The following is a 21,068-nucleotide window of genomic DNA, read 5'->3' as shown; positions in this document are numbered from 1 at the left end:
ATTGACTATATCTCTTCCACGGGAGCCTGAGCTGTCTGTCCTGAGCAAATTCATCTCCCAGTCCTGAGGAACAGTTGGAGATTGTAGAGCCACGGAAACACAGCTATGTTAGTGGTGAACCAGGCTTTCTTGTCTGACAGGTGTCAGGAAGAGTAGGCAGTTATCACAGTGAGACCCATGGATCAAACCAATCAAAAGGCAACGATGACCTCATGCCCCCACGGCTTCCCAACCCCTTGATGTGAACCTTGAATCCTAATTCATTTAACAACCAAGCAGACAATGGCCCATAGTCCTTACAACCCACTACCCATCTCCCTTCTTTTCTGTATCGCTCACTCGTGTGCGGTGCCCCACCAATGACCCACACCAGCCTGTCCCTCTTGGCCCAAGCCTGGTACCTGTCATATTCCAATGGTGGGCCGCCTTCTCTGGTGGGCGACAGATGAACTTTCAGACGGAGCTGACAGCACGGGACCCCACTAGGGTATAACGCCCAAAAGCCCGGCACTCCACCACTCGGATGTGGAGGGGCGGGTGAAGCAGTTCATTCTCTGGGAGGTCCTGGAAGCAAAGGGGTCCTGGTTATCAAGGGCTGCATGTAGGCTACAGCATGTCTATTGTGGTGGTTGCCAGTAGGGACTCAAAGAGAGATCATGTTGGAGGAAGAGGTCTCATGTAACTCCAGCAGAGCTGGGCCTGGGAGCCATCACAGAAAGGGAATCCCCAACTAGGCTGGAGATCACTTCCTTTACTATCGTGGGCAAACGGAAGCAAGGGGCCAGCAGCCACAATTTGAGCTCCAGCCAAGCCTGGATTTTGGCCAAGGGCTCAGAGGAAAGAGGCAACACTCACCACTCCCAACCGCTTGACTGAAGTGCTGAAGTTGGCGCTTTTCTTGTAGTTCTGGATGAGAACTGACTGGACCCCCTTTCCAGTACACTCAATGTCCACACGGGGCCGCTCCTCCTGAGCCACGTTCACTCTCTTCAGGTCTCTGAGTCCCCAGAACAACATCTAGGGCAGCAGGAGGAGGAAAGGCATACAGGTGAGAAGAACTGCCCCCAACTGCTGCCAGACCTCTTTGCTGGAGCCAAAGGAGTTGGCTTTCCTCATCCCCTGGGAGCAAGGATCCCTCACGGCACACAAAATCACCTGGGCAGCAATGGAGCCCTCAAGCTTCTTTTCCTTCTCCATGCGGCTCTGGCATGCAGCATGCTCTCTCACTGACCCCACACAAACCACCCCATGACTCACCTGCAACAGCCTAACATCTCCTTTCCGATGCCCTCAGCACTCCTCTCCTAGCCCTCTTCTGCCCTCAGACTCCATAGAGCAGGACCACATCAGTTTAGTTTAGCCCATCTGCAGTGGCTCTTCATTCAGCACTGGCAGCATTTTGTCAGAAACAGGGAAATGACTGCCTCCTCCCCTTTCCTTTCTTGGGATAAGAGACCAACACCATGATTAAAAGTCCCCCTGAAACAAGCTTTTTCCACCTCCTGTCCCCCCAAGGCCATATTCACACTGCGCACCAGAGGAATAGTATTTCTTTGACCAGATGAAAAAGTCTACAAAACGTGGACGTAGGATCTCTTTAGAGCCCCTGGGGATCCGATCAGCAGCATCTCCTCCTAGCAGAGACACCTACAACAGCCGGGTGAGTCATGCACCAAATGTCACTGTCTCTATTGCCCACATCACCATTGTCTACCAAGTCAGCCTAGGGTGAGGAGCCCTGATGGATGTGTCACCATATCTCACTAGAGAGAAGCAGCAGGCATCCTGTCCTTGATGTCCAAGATAGGTCAAATGAGCTTCAGGCTACCAATCTTGGGTTTTTCCCCTCCCACCAATACTAAGGGAGAGTCAGCGTGACTACTTCAGGTGTAGGTGTACACCCCTAATGTGCATTCCTCTGAATTTCAGACCAAGTGCCCTCTACTGCAGCTCCTAGGCTTGCTATGGTGCCCACAGTTAAGAAAGAAAGCAAGTACTAATCCAGTCATCCTGCTTTTTTTTTAGGGCTGCTGCAGCTTAACTCCCTGTGCAGCTAGTACAGGCAGGTCCTTGCAATCCAAACATCTGGCTGTAGGTGCTTAACTTGTCATCAGAACCTCTAAGATCCCTCCTGGCCTTCAAACACCCACTGACAGAGTCTTCTGCCTTACATCACCCTCGCCTAACAGATGGAGCCCTCATAATGGGATCTGGTCGAGGCCATGACAACACAGTACCTTCTGCTGTGTAGCCATCTGGCTGCGCAGCATTCAAGTCTGGTGCCCCAAGACGAACCCCTCTGCTGTCAACGCATTTGCCTCCACTCTGTATTTACTCAGCACCAGACGAATCCCCAATGGCACTGGCAGGATGGGACCCCTGTCAATGCCTGTGGGTCCATCGACACGAGGCAGGTCTGACTTGCCCCCAGCTCCAATCTGGAAGAGATGCATCACGGATTAAGGTCTGCTTTTTTGAACTGGGGGAACCAGCACACCCTGCTCTCCTGCACTGGGTCTGTAGAGTCTTAGATGATTCAGCAATCCACTGACTGTACAGTACAGGCACTTTGGGAAAAGGTGTTCATAGGAGCAGAAGAGGTGGTGCTATGCTTCCACACAGGGCACATTCAGCAGCAAAGCAAACTTCCAAGCCCACCCACTAGTGCAGCTGACAGGCTGATACGGACAGGCTTTGGCCAGCTCAAAGCCTGAGCAAAGCCAGCAGGTCTCTACTCCACCACCTTCAACCACTCCAGGCATCTCCTGCTCTGTCTAGTCAATGGAAAGAGAGGGATACCTACAGAGAGAGATTAGCCCCCACCCTGAGCTCCTTGTCAAAGATGCTTAGCATACACCATCTTCCTCTATGAGAACTCACACCCCTTTTACCTGGGACCTTCCCATTGACATCTCTTGAGAGAACCAAGACTCCCATTGACAACTTCCATAGCCCAGGGATGTTGCAGAGACTTTGTGCTGCTGCAACGCTTTAGTAGGGTTCCCTGCCAGAAAGAAGCTGGCATTCATTGCACACCAGCATAACTCTGCAGGAGCTGCCCTCACACTGAGCTGCGAGTAGCTATGCTACACCCTGCTAGCTTTTCTAGGATGCATGAACTAACCACTCTTTGCAGCACCTCAGAAACAGAAGCGTGGATTAAACGCGGTTCTCCCCCACACCCCCTCCCGCTCTCTTCCCTCCCTCGGTCTGGGATGGCTCTGTCCAGCTGCTACCTGCAGTAGCTCAAAGGCAGCCAGCAGGTCGCCTGCTGTGGAGTTGCCCCGGTATATCTGGTAGCACTCCAGCTGCAGAGGGAACCGTGGAGGGCAGTACTGTTCATCTGACATCTTCACCACAGGTTGGGCAAAGGTGCGGCCCATCAAGTCAGCTTTGCCCTGGCCAGGCAAAGACAGCACTCGGGTTTTTAGCATCGGGCTTCTTGTCTGCCTTGAGAGACCAACCAAAGGTCTCCACAGTTAGCCCCACAGCACTCCCCAGTATGGGCAGAACAGGATCAGTCTGCTGCACGTACGTGACCAAAGCTCAGTGCCACCTTTCACTGGTGCCTTTCCATCCACGAGGCCTTTCCTAATGCACCAACTTCTTTAAGGAAGGTGAAGGAGGTGGCCCAGGGTTGGGGCAGCAATGAGGCCAGGACTGAGCACTGCTCTACTGGGAGAGACTACAGTAATATATCCTTGCCTCCAGCCTCACCTGAACTCTTGCTTCTGGCTCCAAACATAAGACACCAACGAGTGCAAGAGATCAATTAGCAGCAGAGGCTCCTAGTTTCTTCTGTGCCCTGGGAAACAGGGAGGAAACATCTTCCACAGGTCAGGAAAAACACTTCTTCTCACATCTGCTGCACCAGCTGCCTTGCCAGGAGTGATCTCAGTACCTGAATCAGAAATGCTTTCCTCTGCTGAGATTCATCTTACCACTGGGTCCTGCTCATAGATCTCAGTGACAACTATGGGAGGGTCGTCCCGCATTTCGTGAGCTTCTCCATATAGCTCCACATTGTCAAAGACCAGCAGCTGGTCCCAGCTTGGGCAAAGGCTTTCATTGAGAACCTGGAGGAACAGAAACAGCATTTACCATTACAGCTAGGAGTAGCAGCCAGGGCCTAAGGCCCTGAACAATGGGAGCAGAGAGGATATTGATCTCCGTTTTCCTGCACCAGGACTTTTGCAGCGCTGCGAGCAGGGGGGAGGTTACTTTGAAAATATGAGGGGATTTATCTTGGGTCACATTGCATGTCCACAACATAAAGGCTCCCTTACTTCATGGTAGGCACCCCAGGATCCCTGTCTAGGGAGGGGGAGAGAAAGCAATCTCTTTATGGCACCGCTTGTCTCTTCCTAAGGTGTATGGCTAAAATAGATGAGATGTATTTTGTCTTTTAAAGGTCCTTCTCTCCCCACTGCTTATTCAGAGAATTGAGGCAGCTCTGATGCAGATGCGGACACTGTGGCAGTCTGCCATCTATTGGGTATTAATGCTATTGCCAAGCAGTGCTTTGGATCACAGATATTTACTGGATCATACTGTGAAGGCACCTGGGGCTAAACCCATTAGAGGGTTGATGGCTTATGGGGCAAGAGACAGGAAAGAGCCACATTAGGATCTGAAGCCTGATCCAAAGGAAGGGAAATTACAGGTCTAACTCGCTTGGCAGATCTTGACCCAAGATACTTGCAGCTCCCAGAGTTCACCCCTTGCTCTGATGGTCTAATTTTCTCTGCTTGAGCATCTGCTTCCTTCTGTCAAATCAGGACAAAACAGTACCCTGCAAAGGGGCAGCCACAGGGATGACCCCATTTCCGTGAATGACCCCAGGCCTGGCCTGTCTGAGCCAGGCCACAGGCTGCAACTTCAGTGCTGGCAGCACTGGTAGGCTGGCGCTTGCTCTGCAGGCAAGCGAGCCATAGCGCATCTCCCATGGACTCTCCCAGGAAAAAACAGCAGGCAGGCACAAATTATTCCCAGCTTCCACGAGGTTTGCTAAAGCTCGGCAGCCTTCAGCACAGGAAGAGATGGCACAGAAACACCTCCTACTTCCTGTAGGGTCCAGTTTCTCTTCACCAGGCAGCTGAAAGCTCAGTCACACAGAAACGGGGTGGCTGTGTGCTTGTGCCCAGGGACATGCGGTGAAAGGGCTGTTGGACTTGCCTGCAGCTGGGGAAGAGACTTCCAGCAGGCTTCCTTTGAGTGCAAGGTTGCTCGAGATAGATAGTCAGGCCCCAGTGCTATGGCTGCTTTCGCACCCCAGGACCCCACGGTCAACCTGATCCATGATTCAGCAGGAGTCAGGAGACCCAGCCCCATGGCAGGGCAGCAGGATGGACAGATGAGAGGACAAGTACCACATTCAACCCCAGGGATTGCCCACTCCTCCAGGTCAGGAAATAGTGTTCACCTCGGTGCATTGGCTCTGGGGGAGGAAGACGACTCGGGCAAAGGGAGCCAAAAGGCCACTACTGTCAGCAGCAAACAAACTCCTGGCCTGGTACATGTGGGCTCGCAGCTCAAACACCTGCTTCTCTGTGACAGAGAGAGGGGGAAGTGAGACAGCTTGGGATGCATCCCTGGAGCTTAGCCATGGAGAACTCCAGATTGGAAGGCTGAAGATTTTCCCTTTCTCTTAGTTCAGTGCCCACGAGGACTGTAGGGCAGGTACCCTGCACTTCCATTCCCTACAATGGAAGCAGTTCCCTCTCTGGACATCTCCTATCATGCCTTAGAGCCTGCTTTATTTTCTGCTGTGGCAAACCAAAGCAGAGAAAAGAGTTACTTTATAAAGGGCTATTTCACCAAGCCTAGGAGCCTCGCCCATATTGGCAAATGAGAACAGCAAGTGCCAAACTACAACTTCCACGTGGACCAATAACCCCAAATGGCTGCAGCCATTCAGACCCAGGTAGAAACTGCACGAATTTCAGAGGAACTGCAATTTTCTGCAGGAAGGAACAAGAGATTTTGCAGAAATAACATCTTTTTGGAAATTTTGTGAGCAGCTCTAACATATTCGGCTATTAACTGTCACCCATGAGGTGGAGTGAAGCAAGAGTACACCGCAGTGATAACAATTAGATGGCTTCATCTGAAAGCTCTCCAAAGAGCTACTTACTTAACATTTTTCTCTACTTAGCAAAAATCAGAGATGGCTGCAGGCTGCTCACTTCAATATTGGGTGGACATTTGCCACCTTCTGGGGGCTGCTCCCCTGGGGAATTGCACGGCCTTGTCACGGCTCAAGGCAGGCAAAACCATCCTCTAGCTCAACTGCAAGAGGACCCAGTTCTGTTACTGTCTGGGAAGGGCTCTTCAACTTATATTAATGCTCATCCTTTCCAATCCAGGAGCGTATAGGCAAACCTGGGAGGCACGGGGCAGTTTATAGACTGACTATGCAAAGTTGCCAGATGGTGAAAAGTATACTGGTGACCTATTTCAGGCCAGGGCCCTGCCTCAGGCCCTGGGCCAGGCTGGGAAACGCCCCCACCTCAAGGGGTCCCTCCAACCAGCTCCAGGGATGCCCTGTCCAGGGCTAAGCCTGGCCTCACCTGCGGACGGGTTAGGGCTGGGCATTTTGGCTTGGGCTCACAGTGCACCAGGATGGACAGCCAGGGCTCAGTTCCCACCACAGACTGGTTAATTAGCACACTAGATATAGCTGGTGTAGTCAGTGGAGGGAAGTGGTCATGCTGCCTTGGCTGAGCACTTCTATTAGGTGGTCTGAAGAGAGGTTTAAGCACCTGTCTTGACACAGGAGGAGCATACAGGTCCTTTAGAAAAGGAGCAGAGTCTAACAAAGGTCTTGTCTTCTTGGACTGGCTCCTTGCAGAAGACCTGTGTCACCAGGGAACTCTCCTGCACGCAGGATTTGCCCATAAGCTGACCCAGCTAACAGGCACTCTCCCTGTGGAGGGCAACTCACCTCATCAGCTAACAACCAGAGTTTCTGGAGGAAGTTTTGCACCAGCTTCACCTTGTCTTTCATGGTGGTGTTCTTCACCTGCGAGCGCAGAGTCGTGGCTTGCTGACCCATGTTTTCCTGTGATTAAAAGGGAGCCCAGGACACATTGTGAATGAGAGCACAATGGAGCACAGAGAAGGCAAAAGCAGCAGACAGGTCTCCCTGCGTTCAGGAAGGCGTGGTGAGGACACAAATGCCTTAGTCCTGCCATGTGCATCCAGATAATGGTACTTCTGGCGCCCCTTTGTTAACCTCAGCAGGATATAGGAAGGGTCCCACAGCACAGAGGTTTCTGCCCCAGCAGGGCCTGCCATGGAACAGAGAGGTGTCAGTTGTGCTTATGGCATTTTGCAGTGGCTTCAAGCCTTGTCTTAAGCATAGTCTCTCCCCTTTCCCTGACTCCACTACAAATCAGCATCTGGCAGTTCAGAAGAGGGGACATAGAGGCTTCCACAGGTCACATTCATCACTCTGTTGTATGCAGCTGGCTAATGAAGCTTCATTGCGTCAGCTGGATAAACCACTTGGTCTTTGCACAGCTCCTTTCCAATACGTTGGCCTACCAGCTCCAAATACCCAGGCTAGAGCTAGCCCTGCAGCATCTATACTCGGCAGAGTCCCCTACATTCCTGCTTTCCCCTCTCCTGAACTCTTTGACAATAAAGCGACTCCTTTTCTGCACTCCGAGATTTCTTCCCAATGAAAAGCAGAGCGTGATGGAGGGGACGTAGTGGTGTGGACCCAAGGGTCATGTGGGACCTGTGCAAGACAGGAAGTGCTCTTGGGTCCCCCTCTTTAGCAATAAACCTCAAACCACCAATCCACAGAGACTGGAAGTCAAGACCCCTAAGGACCAAGGTTCCCCACCGCATTGATGGGGTCCAGCCCCATTCCCGAATCTTCCTCCCCAGCTGAATCACACTTACCAGCTCCCTCATGCAGGACTCGAGTCTTTCTCGATCCAGCCTCGTGCGGGAAGAGTGGTGCCGGTCCTTGTCAGCTAAGGTCACAAAGCGCCTGATGGAAAAGCTCGTCAGCATGAATCCTGCGAGAGCCTGCTGGCTCTCTGCAAGCAGCCTTGCCAGGCTGGATCTCTGCTAGCAGTAGGGCACTTGCCTACACGGAAGCGCCCTTGTTCTTTCAGTGTGCGCTGCAATCGCAGCCAAGCGGCCTATTTACACCCAGCACTCAATGACGTGCATGAGGAGAAGGTGCCGCTCAGGCACTAGCCTGAGGAGGCCACAAGACTGAGTCTGTGTGGCTTTCATCACTGGCTGGGGGTCTTTGGAATTCAGAGGCGAGTACCACCTCGCCCATGCTCCAAGGCAGAAGGCAATCAATATGGTGGTGTGCTAAGCCAAGAAAATGATTGCCTATCATCTCGGAGCATAACGCAAGGGGAGCTCATGCTCTCAGTCCCATGATCTTGCCCATATCCCGGCTGAGAGCACAGGTCTCTGGTGGGTAGCTTTTGCTAGTCTTTTACTCACAAGCACCCACTGCTCAGATCCTCCAGGACCCCTCAGAGCCAGCGCTCCAGCTGTGGCTTCTCACTCTTGATCGTTTCCTGCACATCACTGAGGCCTTCCTCCTGGAATGGCAATGGGGGGGAAGCAGTGAAGGGGGCAGTGGAGCAGAGCCCCACAGCAGGCTGAGGTTTAGCACCACAGCCACTCCATGAAGAGCAGCCCTGGCACTGCCAATAGCACACACCTGCTTCTTCCCCAGGCTTTCCTGCCTCAGAGCTCAGCTCTGGCACATGTTTGGCTGGGGGAGGCTGGCTTCAGTTGATGTGAATTTCACCTCTCTCCACCTGCAGGCATCACAAAGGCTCCTCAGCAATCAGTTCAGGCTACAAAGGAGGCTCTGCCACAAAAGGGGCTCACTCCAGGAGTCCAGGCAGGGAAAGTCTCCCACCTTCCTTCAGCCTTCCGGGGGACACTCTGGGTCTGACCCACACCAAAATTCATTCAACCCCCAGGGTTTGGCCATTCATTCTGTGGAGTGTTTAGTATTGCGGAGCTTCCTCTTTCCTGGCATGAGTTTGATAAAGGCTCTCTGCAACGGTCTGGCCCTGCTTTGTAACAAGCTGCAGAGACATGCAGGGAGCCTGGATGTGCCAGGAATGGCCTACCCCATCCCCTGAGCCAGCTCCATCCCCAGCACCTACTGGCCACCTTGTCTGCAATCTTGTCCATGATGGTGGCATTATACAGTCTCCGGCGCTGGTCTGGCCACCAGCTCTTGATGTACCTGCAGGCCTTCTTCTCAAAGTATGGCAGGTGGAAGCAGTTCCTGCAACAGGAAGCAGAAGGATGTTCTGTGGTAGGACCACTCCCAGACAGGAACGGCCATTGCCCCCCACCTCCCCCAGCATGTCAGAGTGCTGGGATGGGGAAATGGATATACATGAAGTCAGGCCAAGAGGAAAGGCGCTGGGAGTAGCATATATGAATTGCACGTTCAAGGACAGAGACTCCATCTCTCCTAGCACCCTTCCGCATCTGGAGTACTGTGTCCACATCTGGGCTCCCCAATACAAGAGAGACATGGAGCTCCTGGAGTGAGTCCAGCAAAGGGCCACTACGATGATGAAGGGACTGGAGCATCTCCCCTAGGAGGAAAGGCTGAGGGAGCTATTACTCTTCAGCCTGCAGAAGAAAAAATTGAGGGGGAATCTCATCAATGTGGACAAGTATCTGAAGGGAGGGCGTCAAGAGGAGGAGGCCAGACTCTTCTGCGTGGTGCCCAGCGACAGGGCGAGAGGCAACGGGCACAAACTGGAGCACAGGAACTTCCATATGAATAGGAAGAAAAACTTGTTGACTGTGAGGGTGACAGAGCACGGGACCAGGTTGCCCAGACAGACTGCAGAGTCTCCTTCCTTGGAGATATTCAAAAGCATCTGGACACAGTCCTGGGAAAAATGTTGTAGGTGACCCTGGTTGAGCGGAGGTGGGGGTTGGACTAGATGATCCCCAGAGGTCCCTTCCAACCACAACCATTCTGTGATTCCTAGCACCAGACCGGTCCCCACCCAAGCCCACAGCTGGGCCAGCCATGCCTGGGGGAAACTTTCCCCTCCCAGCCAAGGCCCACCCAAACTGCCCCCAGGCATGCCCTGCCTGGGTTAACCCCTGCCTCTGCCCAGGGAGGGTTGGGGCTGCATGCATTGGCCAGGTGCTCCAGTGTGACAGCGCATGCAGGCAGACACCATGAGCGAGCACAAGTGAAACCAAAGCACTAACACCCTATTCTGAAAGCCAGCGAGCATTTCTTATAGACCCCCCTGGCCTTCACAACAGGCAGAGGTCTCTGCTGTTTGCAGAGCTGCCAGATTTCCATTCGTCTGTGGGATGGACGTGGCATGGAGAGACAATAGTCATGGCACAGAAAAGGGGGGGGAAGAGCCAGGATCGCAGGCATGCCCTGCAGAACAGGTTCATGCTTCTGGTTTGCCCAAGGCAGCCTGAGCATCCGCTGTGAGCCAGGATTCACCCTGGATAAAGCCACTGCAGATCCTGCTGCAACTGGAATCACCCTTAGGTTACAAAACAGCTTCACTTCATCTTGTGAAGCTGTCTGGGTTATTTTTAGGCAGATGATGTCAGCAGAGTCCCACAGTTGATGGGGAAACTCCCTGTGCTCTGATAAGGCAGTAGGAAAAGCAAAGCCCAGGGGAATACGCTCTGTAAAACATCTGTGCTTTCCATCTCCCTTCTGCATTCACCTTCCCAATGGGCTGCTTAACAAGTGCAGCAACCCCAGGCAGACAGTTCTATCTAGAATGCAAACAGCCTTGATTCAGGTTAGTCTCTTCCATTTCCCAGTTGAATTAAGTCAGTCAGTTAATTTTGATTAGCAACATCTATCTGCTGGTATAATAGTTACAATAATCCACTTCCAATACCTCTCCTCAGGTTAAATCCGATTAGCCTTCCTGAGTACAAGTCCTTTGTATTCAAATCTTGGCCAGGGATGGCGTGCAGCCTAGACACACCAAGACCCGGGTCCTGATCCCATTTGCTTCTGGGCTTTCTGAAAAGCCTTCTGAAGCTCCAGGTGCTTGCGGTAGTGATAGGCGCCACACAGGCAAGTGTGGGACTCAGGATGGTGCAGCCCCTAGAAGAGGGGTTTGCTCTAGGGTGCTCCCCAAGAGTTTAGGAACCCCGGGTGCACCACGGCCAGAGCCACCACACTGTGGGGGTGCCGTAGCCTCATGAGTGCACAGCATGAGTGCAGAGCAAACCTAGTCAGCAAAGGAGAAGGGACACCGCAGACTCACACTCTAAGCATCTGGATACCTTGGAATTGCGCACTGATAGCTGCTGACTGTGCGCACTGATAGCTGCTGACTGTGCGCACTGATAGCTGCTAAACGTGCAACTGTTAAACATGCACACTGATAGCTGCTGAATGTACTGATAAGCATCCTGTTGACCATCCTGTTGGCATCCCTACTGTTATCACCTAAGACCATCCGTTCCATTGTCCAGCTATGGTCTGGCACTGATCAATGAACTAAGCCCGGGAAGGATAAAAGACAGTAAGCCACATACCTCTGTGTGGACTCGGACTCACCGTCAGCTGGCCTGCGGACCCCACAACCCACCCATCAGCGGGGACGCCCCTGATGCCAACTGCCAGAGAGAACCTGAATCCTCTTGGCGCAGCTCGAGCGTGGTGAGAACAAGCCGGGGAAAACTATACCGCAGGGCTGGCCCATAAGGACAAGGAAAGGGCGAGAGCGGTCATTATACCGTGCATCCGAGAGCAGTCATTGTACTGGGCTTCCGTGGCTTAACCATAGAGCTCTGATACGTGGGGGTTTTGGATTCCTTACTATACTACTTAGCCTTGTTATACTTGTAGATTGTCTGCTGGTCATGGTTTAGTGTTGTCCAGTGTCCGTCATACGTGCAGAACCGCTTAGATCTAATACATTCTTACATCTGACAAAGAACCATCTCCAGTTCAGTGCAACTAACCCCAGAATACAAAAGAATCCCGGACGCCCCACTAGTGGCACGTCACAGGTAGAAAGCATCGAGTAGACTCACATTTGCAGCTGTCTGGATCACCTGTCTGTTAGGGTAATTTCTACCTGCACATCGCAAAGAATTGCCTCAATTCTACAGAGGGAGAACCTGAAGCAGAGAGAACAGAACTCATCTGCCCAGTGAAACTCACCAGTTTTGGCAGTCCCAGGAATAGGATCTACTTTCCCCATATCCTGATTCTCTGACACTGACACACGAGAACGAGGCATGCCAATAGTTAGAGGGAATGGGAATAGACAGACTGACCAAAAGAGAGAGAGAAGCTACAAATCTAGACACTGAAAGGATTAAGACTTTTACCCCAAACTCCTGCTAACCCATTCTCATGAACTTCCTCCAGCAGTTTCTGCATCCGCCCCTCTGTGTTTGTGACCTCGGCTAGCTTTTCAGATCCCAAGCGATTCCAAATGCACCTTGCCCCAGCACAAATTACCTTAATTACTGAAATCTATGCCTTATTTCAAGGTAGACTTCTTGCCAATCTCTAAACGGTCTCCAGGATGCTTTCACATGTCAGGCAGCTAGAGAAATCAAAGACGCAAAGCCCAGGCACCTCCCTCCCTCTTTCCTCCCTGATGGGCAGAAGTGCGTTTGTGCATTCACACATTTGCTGTGGCATCAAAGGGTCCTAGGCAGGGACCTGTCTTTTAGGCTGGTTTTCTGAATGTCTGAAACTTGCATGTGCAGCAGTCCATCTGCTTTTTTTAATGCCAACCAATGATTTTTGAATCCACTGGTTAACTTTCCCCTAACTTGCCACAGAGGTAGAGCGTTAAAGGTGTGGATAGCTACGAGCGCTGGGCACATAACTGGCTGCGTAGATGAGAGAGGCCCTCTGTAGGGTAGGCTGAGAGGTCAGCTCAACCTTTATGAGACAACAGGCAATCGACAAGAGTGATCAGCACTGTAGGCAATGGCGGTGGGTGTTCAGCTCTTCTTAGCTGCAATACCCAAGATGGGGTCTCTACAAGCACTTAGCTAAGCTCCCTTCACAGGGCACAGAGAGCTAGCGGCTGCTGCTGCTCCGAGGGCTGGCTGGCTGAATGACTCTCCAGGTTCCAGGGACTGCACTGACTCCATCTCTGCTGACTCTCGGGGGAGCTCAGATACCTGGCACACATGCCAACACCTTCGGACAAGGAACTAAGTCACATCTCTCCCCACGAGCTTTTAGGTCTGCTGCTCCCATCAGCCTACAGACCTTTCAGAAACCAGATGCTAATTCCCTCTCCTGCAAGGCAAGGGAGCACACTGCCTCTCTGTTTCCCAGCTGCTGGCAGGAGACAGACCCCTCCTACCTCACTACAACACTGCAATGTCCCTTCCCTCACTTTCCCCTTGCCATGTTCAGCAAGGCCGCCCTCTGGTGGCCAGGAGGGCACACTTACCTGTCTGTGACCAGGGGTTTCATGGGTTGAGATGAGCAAAGGGAGACCAGCTCTCCATCCTCATCACCGTCTTCCTCACTTGAGTTCTGCAGCAGCTCAGACTCTGCTTCGTCCCCATCCTCTCCATCTTTCTTCCTCCGCAAGGTAGGCTTGGCCATGCCATCAATCTGGTTCCCGTAGTTACCTCAGGAAAGAAGTCACAGGGCTATAACTCACACTGGGGTTAAACGGCCTCAGTCACCTGCCTTTAATTCAGGCTGGGGAGCAACTTCCTCTGCAGGAACCATGGGGGACAGTGGAGTTCAGCTTTCTGAAACCCTGACCAGGGATTACAAACTAACAACAGAAATCTGTCCTCTACTCATGCCCCCTTCCAAGCCACTAGAAACATACATCCTTCCTTTGGTGGTTAACCTCTGGAAACGCAAAGCCAGGTGCTCTCAACTGAGAGATGGAGCAGATCCACTGCTGACAGGAGATCACGCAGCAAAGAGCTCATCTGGGGACACGCATGGCTTGTGCCAATGAAGTAGCCATCACCTTCTTCCTAAACTGAGAGCCTCAGATGCTCTGTCAAACGTTAGCATGGAAAGAGGGGGTAAACAGCCTGCTTTTGGCCTTGGCTCCTGCAGTCTCTGCCGGGCATGTTTCAAAACCAACCTCCTCAGAAAACCACCAACCTATTGTGACCTCAGAGTTGATGGGTTTGTCACCAATCTTCCTGTCCATCACGGTAGCTTCCAGGAAGGCTCCAAAGAGGAAGAATTCCTCCATTTTCCCAGGACAGTTCTGCAGGAAAAAAACAGGCAAGTAGGATACAAGGTTAAGGTCAGCTGGATGGACCCTTAGGAGAACAAGCCACAGGGCAGGGGGTCCCAGAAGGCCACATTCGGCACCTTGAACACCTACACAGGCTCTATGAAGGGGACGTGCCACTGTCTAGGTTTTCATGGAGACTATGAGGGTTTTCTCTCCCTCTGCTCAAGCCTTCTAAGAGATAGGTGTCTGGCTGAACTCGGTGTCTAGGCTCACTGCATGTTCCTTTTGAATGACCATAAAACCTGAAAAATCTTTGCAAGATTTGTTGTTGTGCTGGGGGATCCAGTGCTTGTAGTGCAACACCAAATAAAATCCTCAGTCTATGAGACCAGACATAACTACCAAGGGGACTGAGCAAACTATCACTAACACCCAGCACTTGTCACTGGCAACCAAAGGGTCAGGGAAGACTCACATCAGCAACTCATCTCCAAGATCTCCACAGCAAGGCTTATCAAAAGCCTGGCCCGGAAAGAGATGCCTTCACCCAGACCCTCATTCAGATCTTGGTGCTCATCCATCAGGGTGTAGTTCCGAGTGGAGCCGTACATGTTCACCCAGGCACGGCCAAAGGTGGGCAGGAAGCCTGCAGGAGACCAGACACACACGTAGTGAAGGGGATGTGCAAGAAGGAGGGCATGGCTTTGTCTCAGGGCTCAAGCTGGCTCATGGAATGGCATCACTTCCCTGCTCTGGGTATTGTACTACAGGATTGAGCATGCGTATGTGTGCGTGCGCGTGCACATGGAAAATACACACTTGCAACAATACATGGAAATGATTTTGTGGTGACAGCAGTGAGGGGGATTGTGCAGCTCACCACGCCAAAGACACACACAACTACTCCGTTGGGCAAGCCACCCAGCATGAGGCAACAGAGAGGAGAAACCCTCATTAGCCACCTTCGTAGAGCCCTCTCTGCTTTTACATTGGTCCTGTCCACATGTGCGCTAGTGCATTTGTGCATGTGTGTGCATTCGTGTGTGCATGTGTCTGTGTGAACATGAGAGCCTGTCAGATATTCATCCATTCATGGCCATGAATTTTCTGGAAGGGCCCGTTGCTCTTGGGTGTCTTTTCTTTCAAGTTTCTGACTGGAGGCATGTTATGGGACTTGGTTTTCAGGGAATGGGTGCCCAGTGATCTCAGAAAACCACTGCAGGGAATAAAGGTCTCTCCTACTGGCCACCAAGGAGCAGCTGTCTCCAGGGCTGGGGAAGGAGCCTGGGCTATTTTGCTAACTCTCTGCCAATGGGAAGTCTCTCTCTACCATGAAGAGGGTGTCTCAGTCCTCCCTTCATATTAGCTTTACCTTTGTCTCCTTCGTTAGAGACCTCCCGCCAATCAATGAAATGGGTCCCAATGGCCACATCATGGACTTTGTCAGAGTCTCGGACCTGGATCTTTATCCTCTTGCACAATGGGGGGAACATTCCTGTGAAGACTATTTGCTCATTCCAGAGGAGCTCGTAGCTGCTCTTCCGCACAGATGTCTTCCCCTGCCAAGTGGGAGGAGAAAGCACATGTTTCACAAGGGTCTGAGCCCACAAGCCACCCACCTTCTTTCAGACCTCAACTCCTCCCCTGCTAATGACCATGATAGCAACACGTGTTCTGCTCGGGACTTTCTTCTCCCAAATAGAGACTGCTGGAGACTGCAGACTGATGCAACCCCCTCGTAGTCTGGGCAAGAGAAGGGAACGTGGCACAGGACAAACAAGCAGCTTTGTCACACAGGTCAGCATCTACATGCCAGGACAGCTGAGATCATCCTTGGCCACGTAGTCCCAAACCTGCATAATGGCTAGCCCTGCTCACGTTATCATGTCACAATAGAATAGCAAGTAGCTCACCCACCTTCTGCCCTGCAAAGAACACCTCCACATCGGGGTCCACCAAGTCCTTGTTCTCCCCAATGAGAGCCTTCTTCACATTGGCCATGAGGCTGGTGTTCATACGGGGCAGCCCCTCAGCTCGATAGATCTTTAGGTAGAAACGAGCCCATTGCTGCTCCGGAGGGACCCCATCTGGAAGGAGGAGGTTCCTGCAGCATCAGAAAACAGGACTCAAAACAGCTCCTGGGCCTGGCAGGTTTGTCAGGAGAGACTTGCAGAAGAGGGAGAAGCTGCCCCACTTGTGGAGCACAGGCTGTGAGGAGGTGGAAAGGTAGCCATTTCTGCAGCCCTATATTTTATCATAGTCCTGTTCCTGCCCACCCTCCTGATTCAGGACGGGGAAGGGCGGTTTCATAAGGGAAACCTTATGGCAACACATTGAGGTGCCTCAGAGACAACCTGCATCTTTCTAAAGGGATACAATCATTATCAGCAGTGGAGCCGAGGGAGGGGAAGACTAATCTCTACCTAGTTTAGACATCTGCAGCAGCCCAGATGAATGGGATGTTAGAAGGGCCTTTACCTTTGGAAAAGGCCCTCATACCCTGCCAGGGTATAAGGAGAACTGGGGTGGTTATACTGGAAGGAAACTTGAGCTCCGTGAAATGGCTTCTCGTGGCAGGTCTTGCCTCTTCCCTCTTCCCCGAGAGCTACAGAGGATGCTGTGAACAACAGTTCTAAAGGAACTTTGTCCATGATAAAGTGGGATAAGAGCATGACTGCAGCATGGAACAATAGTCCAAAAGAGTTCACATGCTGCTCTAAGCCCCTTGGTGCCCAGCAAGTCAAGAAGGCTGTACTAGCATTTTCATACTAGCGTGATAAGCTTAGTTGCTGACTACTTGGGCAGAGGCTGAGAGATGGACTTGCAAGTCTGTGATCGCACTTGGAGATATTTAATTGACTTGAAACACTCAGGGCTACAACTACGTTTTAAACTCGCTTGACTCTTCTTGCATGGCCTTTCAGATGCTCTGGGGAGTTGAAGAGCTCTGCCCACTCACATCACCTGGCAAACACTTACACAAACTGCTCCTCTCTGTCCTTGCACTGGGTAGGGAGACCTCAGCCATCATTTCCCATCTTCCCTTCAACCTCACTTCTGTGGCTCCCATTCAACGGCCAACTGGAGCAACAGCTAAAAAGCACGGACATTATGTTGGTTCACATCAGGCTGGTGCTGGTATGCAGAAGTGAACAACCAGCAGCAGAGGGTCTGAACTGATATAAAGGACTGGTCTGTAGTGATGTGACCAGGATTTGCATCAGTAATCTAGCAACTCTTCTCTTTCCAAGAAACAATCTAGTTGGCACTTCTGATTGCAGTGCACAAGTTAAGCATGCCTATTAGAGGGGCTGTCAGCCTAATTGGGAAGGGGTGCTGTCCTTACTGAATAATCCAAAATAAAGTGACACAAAAAGCTCATAGCTCATTCCCAAGGAAGGATACAGGAAATCGGCTCTGCGAATCCTTACCCCTCAATATCATCCTCATCTGTCTCATTGGCTTTGTGTGGTGTCTTGATGTTGTCCCCTTTCCCTACCACAGCAACGTCACACTTCAGATAACCTTTAAGTCCAGCAGTGAGATCCTCAGGGTCAGAAAGGATGGCCCATTTGTGATAGAACTGGTGCTCTGAAAGCCATGGAACAAGACAGACATTTATCACAATTACAGGAATTACTGTGAGCACTGGGCATGTCTGTCCACTTGACTGCAGAAGCCTGCATGCATGCCTAAGAGACATCTTCAGGTGTGAGGAATTCCAGACAGAACCCCCTGAAAATCCATTGGGAGAATCTGCCTCATGTTGAAGACAGAGAAGCAATGGGATAAACTGCCTGTAGAGGTGTGGAGTTTCCATCACTGGACATTTTTAAGGCCTGGTGCCTCTTAGATGGGCGAGAAAGATCTCATCCTTCTGTGGAGTGCATCAGAGGAGACGCTCTCTTAAGGTACCTTCCAGCATCATTTGCTGAGCACCCCTGAAACGGAAACTTAGCTCTCAGGACTCTTCAGAGGGGCAGAGTGCTACAAAAAGGCCTGATGCATAAGCTAAGATAAAATCCCAGTGATTCTGGATGTCTCTTCTCTAAAGGGAAGTTTCAGGTCTTCCTTACGCTGGCATGCTGCAAGCCCTGGGCCCTCCAAGGAGCCATGCTCTTCTGTACAGAACAGGCATTTCTTAGTCTCCTCTCCTGCAGACGGGTTTGCTTCATCAGTCTGCCAGACACGTTCAAGATGATTCACTGATTCAGTGACTTTTCAGGCAGAAGCTCAGTGGGGAGCCTGTCACGGAGTAGGGCTGATCCTTCCCAAGAGCAAGGGTATGGACTGAATGACCTCTCCAGGGACCCTTCTGGACCTCCTTTATACTAATCCCAACCATGCCTGCTTTCGCTGCGCACAGCGAGTGCAGGATGCTGAAAGCTTCCACATTTCTTTTATGGTTCTATAAAACAGGCTTCCCTGAAACAGAGGTCCTCTAAACAAAGCCCACGATAGCACAGTGGATTTTAGTAGCACTCATCGGGCCCCTCTGTGCTAAGTCAAGGCAGGCTGTAGCATCAGTGAGCAACATGACATTCTCACAGAAGCTCTAATTAACCTCTCTTTCTTTGCACACTGGGCATCTTCCTGTCTTGGTCTAAAGGCCAGCCACACAGGGCTAGACCTTCAGCTCTCGGAAAGGTCAACATCTTGCCTAAGCAAGCTAATCTAAGCTTCTTAGGAGGTCAGTGGAGAGAGAATGGCACATCTGAGGACAATTCTACCTGCGTGCATTATGCCTTATCCTAGAATGGGATATACCATCTTCTGGAGAGGCTGAGGGCTCTTTTCGGACTGCAGAAGGAGCCTAGATGACATGCTTGCACCTGGGATACTAAAATTAAGTTGACTAAGTGTTGCCAAAGGAAACTAGTGACTGCCTGGCTACCTTGCCAAGACATTTGTTTGATGGTGAAGGTAGGCATCTATATGACCCCTTGCAAATTGTGGTGACATACCAGGCTGGGTGTAAACAGTTCCAACATCCACCTTGAAGGAGCCTACCAAAGTCCCACTGCGCAAGAGATTTTTTGAGTGGATCACCTGAAAAGCGAGGGAGAACAACAAGTCAGAGCTTTTTCTGTGCCCAGCCATGCTGGGAGGGGTAGGGCTGTTTCTAATGTTTGACACTGAACCCTTCTAAAGGATTTGATGCATCTTGCTTAGTCCGGGCAGGAGATATAATCACTCTATGAAGCACAGTGTGGTTGGCAGCTCTTGTTTAGCAGTCTTGCAAGCAAGTGTACACTTGGATTCAACAGAAAAAAAAAGTAAAAAAAAAAACCATCTTTGAAACAAGATGCAGTGTTCCAGCTACTATGGCACCAAACACTGAGACATTCTCCTCAAGGAAGTGTCTCAAAGATGCTTGAAATCTATGCTTTAATTCCCTTCCTGGGAGAAATTACACAGCCAGACTATGCATGGGATAGATGTGGATGCTCCTAGCCAGCCTGCTTTGATCTGTGAATCTATGAATCTCCTTCCTAGTCTTCCTTTGCGGCTCTGGGGAGAGCTGGAGCCTCTGTTTTGCTCTCATTATTTACAACTCTGAATTTCCTCAAGAGCTGTACCCACCCTCATGCTTCAGGGAATCCACTGGCAGCCTCAGGAAGCTCTTGCTTCTCCCCAAGCCTAAAGAGACATCCTGAGACAGGCTTAGTTTTGCCTAGCTAGGAAATACCAGAGAGCAGCCTCAGAGGGAACACGAGTGGAGGGGTGTGTGGCTGCAGCAATAAGGACACTGACAGAGGGATTGGGGGGATCTGCAAAGGAGGTGAGGCTCGTAGGACATGAGGGCTCAGAGAGAGGGACTGAGCACCTCCGCTCCTGCCACAGGTCTCGCATCATCAAGGGTCTTAAATCCATCCCAACAAGTAAGTAAAATGGGTTGGTTTCCACCAAAGCCCACTGAAAAGGGCAACACAACCATGCTCACTTACGGACAGCTTGATGATCTTATCGAACACGACATCTGGGGGAACATGGAAATCAAAGACAAAGTACTGAAAGAGAAGGAGCATGCGTGAAAGCAGGGAAGCAGGCGTGGACTCCTTCTGAATTGAAGGACAACATTATGGTCCATATCCCACCAACAGAGACGTGTCTGGGCAGAGGAACAGCCTGCAGTTCACGTCACAGCTGCAGAGGGACCCACGTCAGCCCAACAACTGACAGCATCAGTGATCTCAGAAACTAAAATAAAGCATTAACTTCTTGGAAAGACTCAGAAAGTGGGCACAGGCTCATTTAATTTGAAACTGATCAAGTAAGGGGTTTTGTTTTGCTTTGGTTCTTTGTCACCATTTTGTAAAATACCAGAGGGCCAAGGTTTCATCCCTCCTTCTGCATGGTTTCTGATTTCATCTTACTCCATCTTACTTACTAACAGAAGAAAAAGAAAAAAAAACAAAGTCAAATAAATGTAACTTGCTGTCAAACTGCAGTGTAGGCCTTGAGGAGCAACGAGCCTGGAGCAGCACCTCAGGAAAAATCCAGCTCACCTCATTGTAGGCAATTAGTCGAGTCCTTCATGGACGTGCATTTCTTTTCATCTCCAACCTCCACACAGGCCACGGGGTCCATGTTGAGCTCAACCAGCTGCCGTGACTCAATGACTATGATGCTGACCTGGGGAGAGAGATTCATGGACCTCCACCTCGGCTGCCCTAAACCGTGTCTCCACCTGGCTCTCCTCTCCAAGGTGCTTTCAGTGCCGGGGTGGCAGCTGGGTAGTCTCTCTTCATCACACAAAAGGGACAGGGCTGCTCCTACAAGCCTGAGAGAGCTGCGGCATGGCATGGGAGGTAGGAGCATCAGAGCAGCCCTGTCCGTTCAGATGGCTCTTCTGCTCCAAGAGCACGTAAGGCACAA

The 21,068-nt window shown here is 51.3% G+C and overlaps 1 protein-coding gene across 1 annotated transcript in view; it reads right to left on the bottom strand.

Annotated features, from left to right (window-relative positions):
- Nucleotides 1-21,068, bottom strand: part of LOC138066502 (otoferlin-like) — a 110,564-nt gene that overhangs the window by 20,985 nt on the left and 68,511 nt on the right. Inside the window, 20 exon segments of the mRNA XM_068936370.1 lie at nucleotides 402-564; nucleotides 856-1,017; nucleotides 2,319-2,438; nucleotides 3,237-3,398; nucleotides 3,942-4,076; nucleotides 5,423-5,560; nucleotides 6,944-7,060; nucleotides 7,909-7,999; nucleotides 8,473-8,573; nucleotides 9,157-9,277; nucleotides 13,431-13,614; nucleotides 14,111-14,263; nucleotides 14,674-14,835; nucleotides 15,562-15,748; nucleotides 16,107-16,293; nucleotides 17,621-17,780; nucleotides 19,154-19,238; nucleotides 20,138-20,200; nucleotides 20,699-20,708; nucleotides 20,710-20,825. Coding sequence (XP_068792471.1) covers nucleotides 402-564; nucleotides 856-1,017; nucleotides 2,319-2,438; nucleotides 3,237-3,398; nucleotides 3,942-4,076; nucleotides 5,423-5,560; nucleotides 6,944-7,060; nucleotides 7,909-7,999; nucleotides 8,473-8,573; nucleotides 9,157-9,277; nucleotides 13,431-13,614; nucleotides 14,111-14,263; nucleotides 14,674-14,835; nucleotides 15,562-15,748; nucleotides 16,107-16,293; nucleotides 17,621-17,780; nucleotides 19,154-19,238; nucleotides 20,138-20,200; nucleotides 20,699-20,708; nucleotides 20,710-20,825 — 2,617 coding nt within the window.

The sequence above is a fragment of the Struthio camelus genome, chromosome 3, assembly GCF_040807025.1.
Source record: "Struthio camelus isolate bStrCam1 chromosome 3, bStrCam1.hap1, whole genome shotgun sequence".
Classification (NCBI taxonomy): domain Eukaryota; kingdom Metazoa; phylum Chordata; class Aves; order Struthioniformes; family Struthionidae; genus Struthio; species Struthio camelus.
The sequence above is the reverse complement of the archived record's forward strand: the minus strand, read 5'-3'. Positions and strand labels throughout refer to the sequence as shown.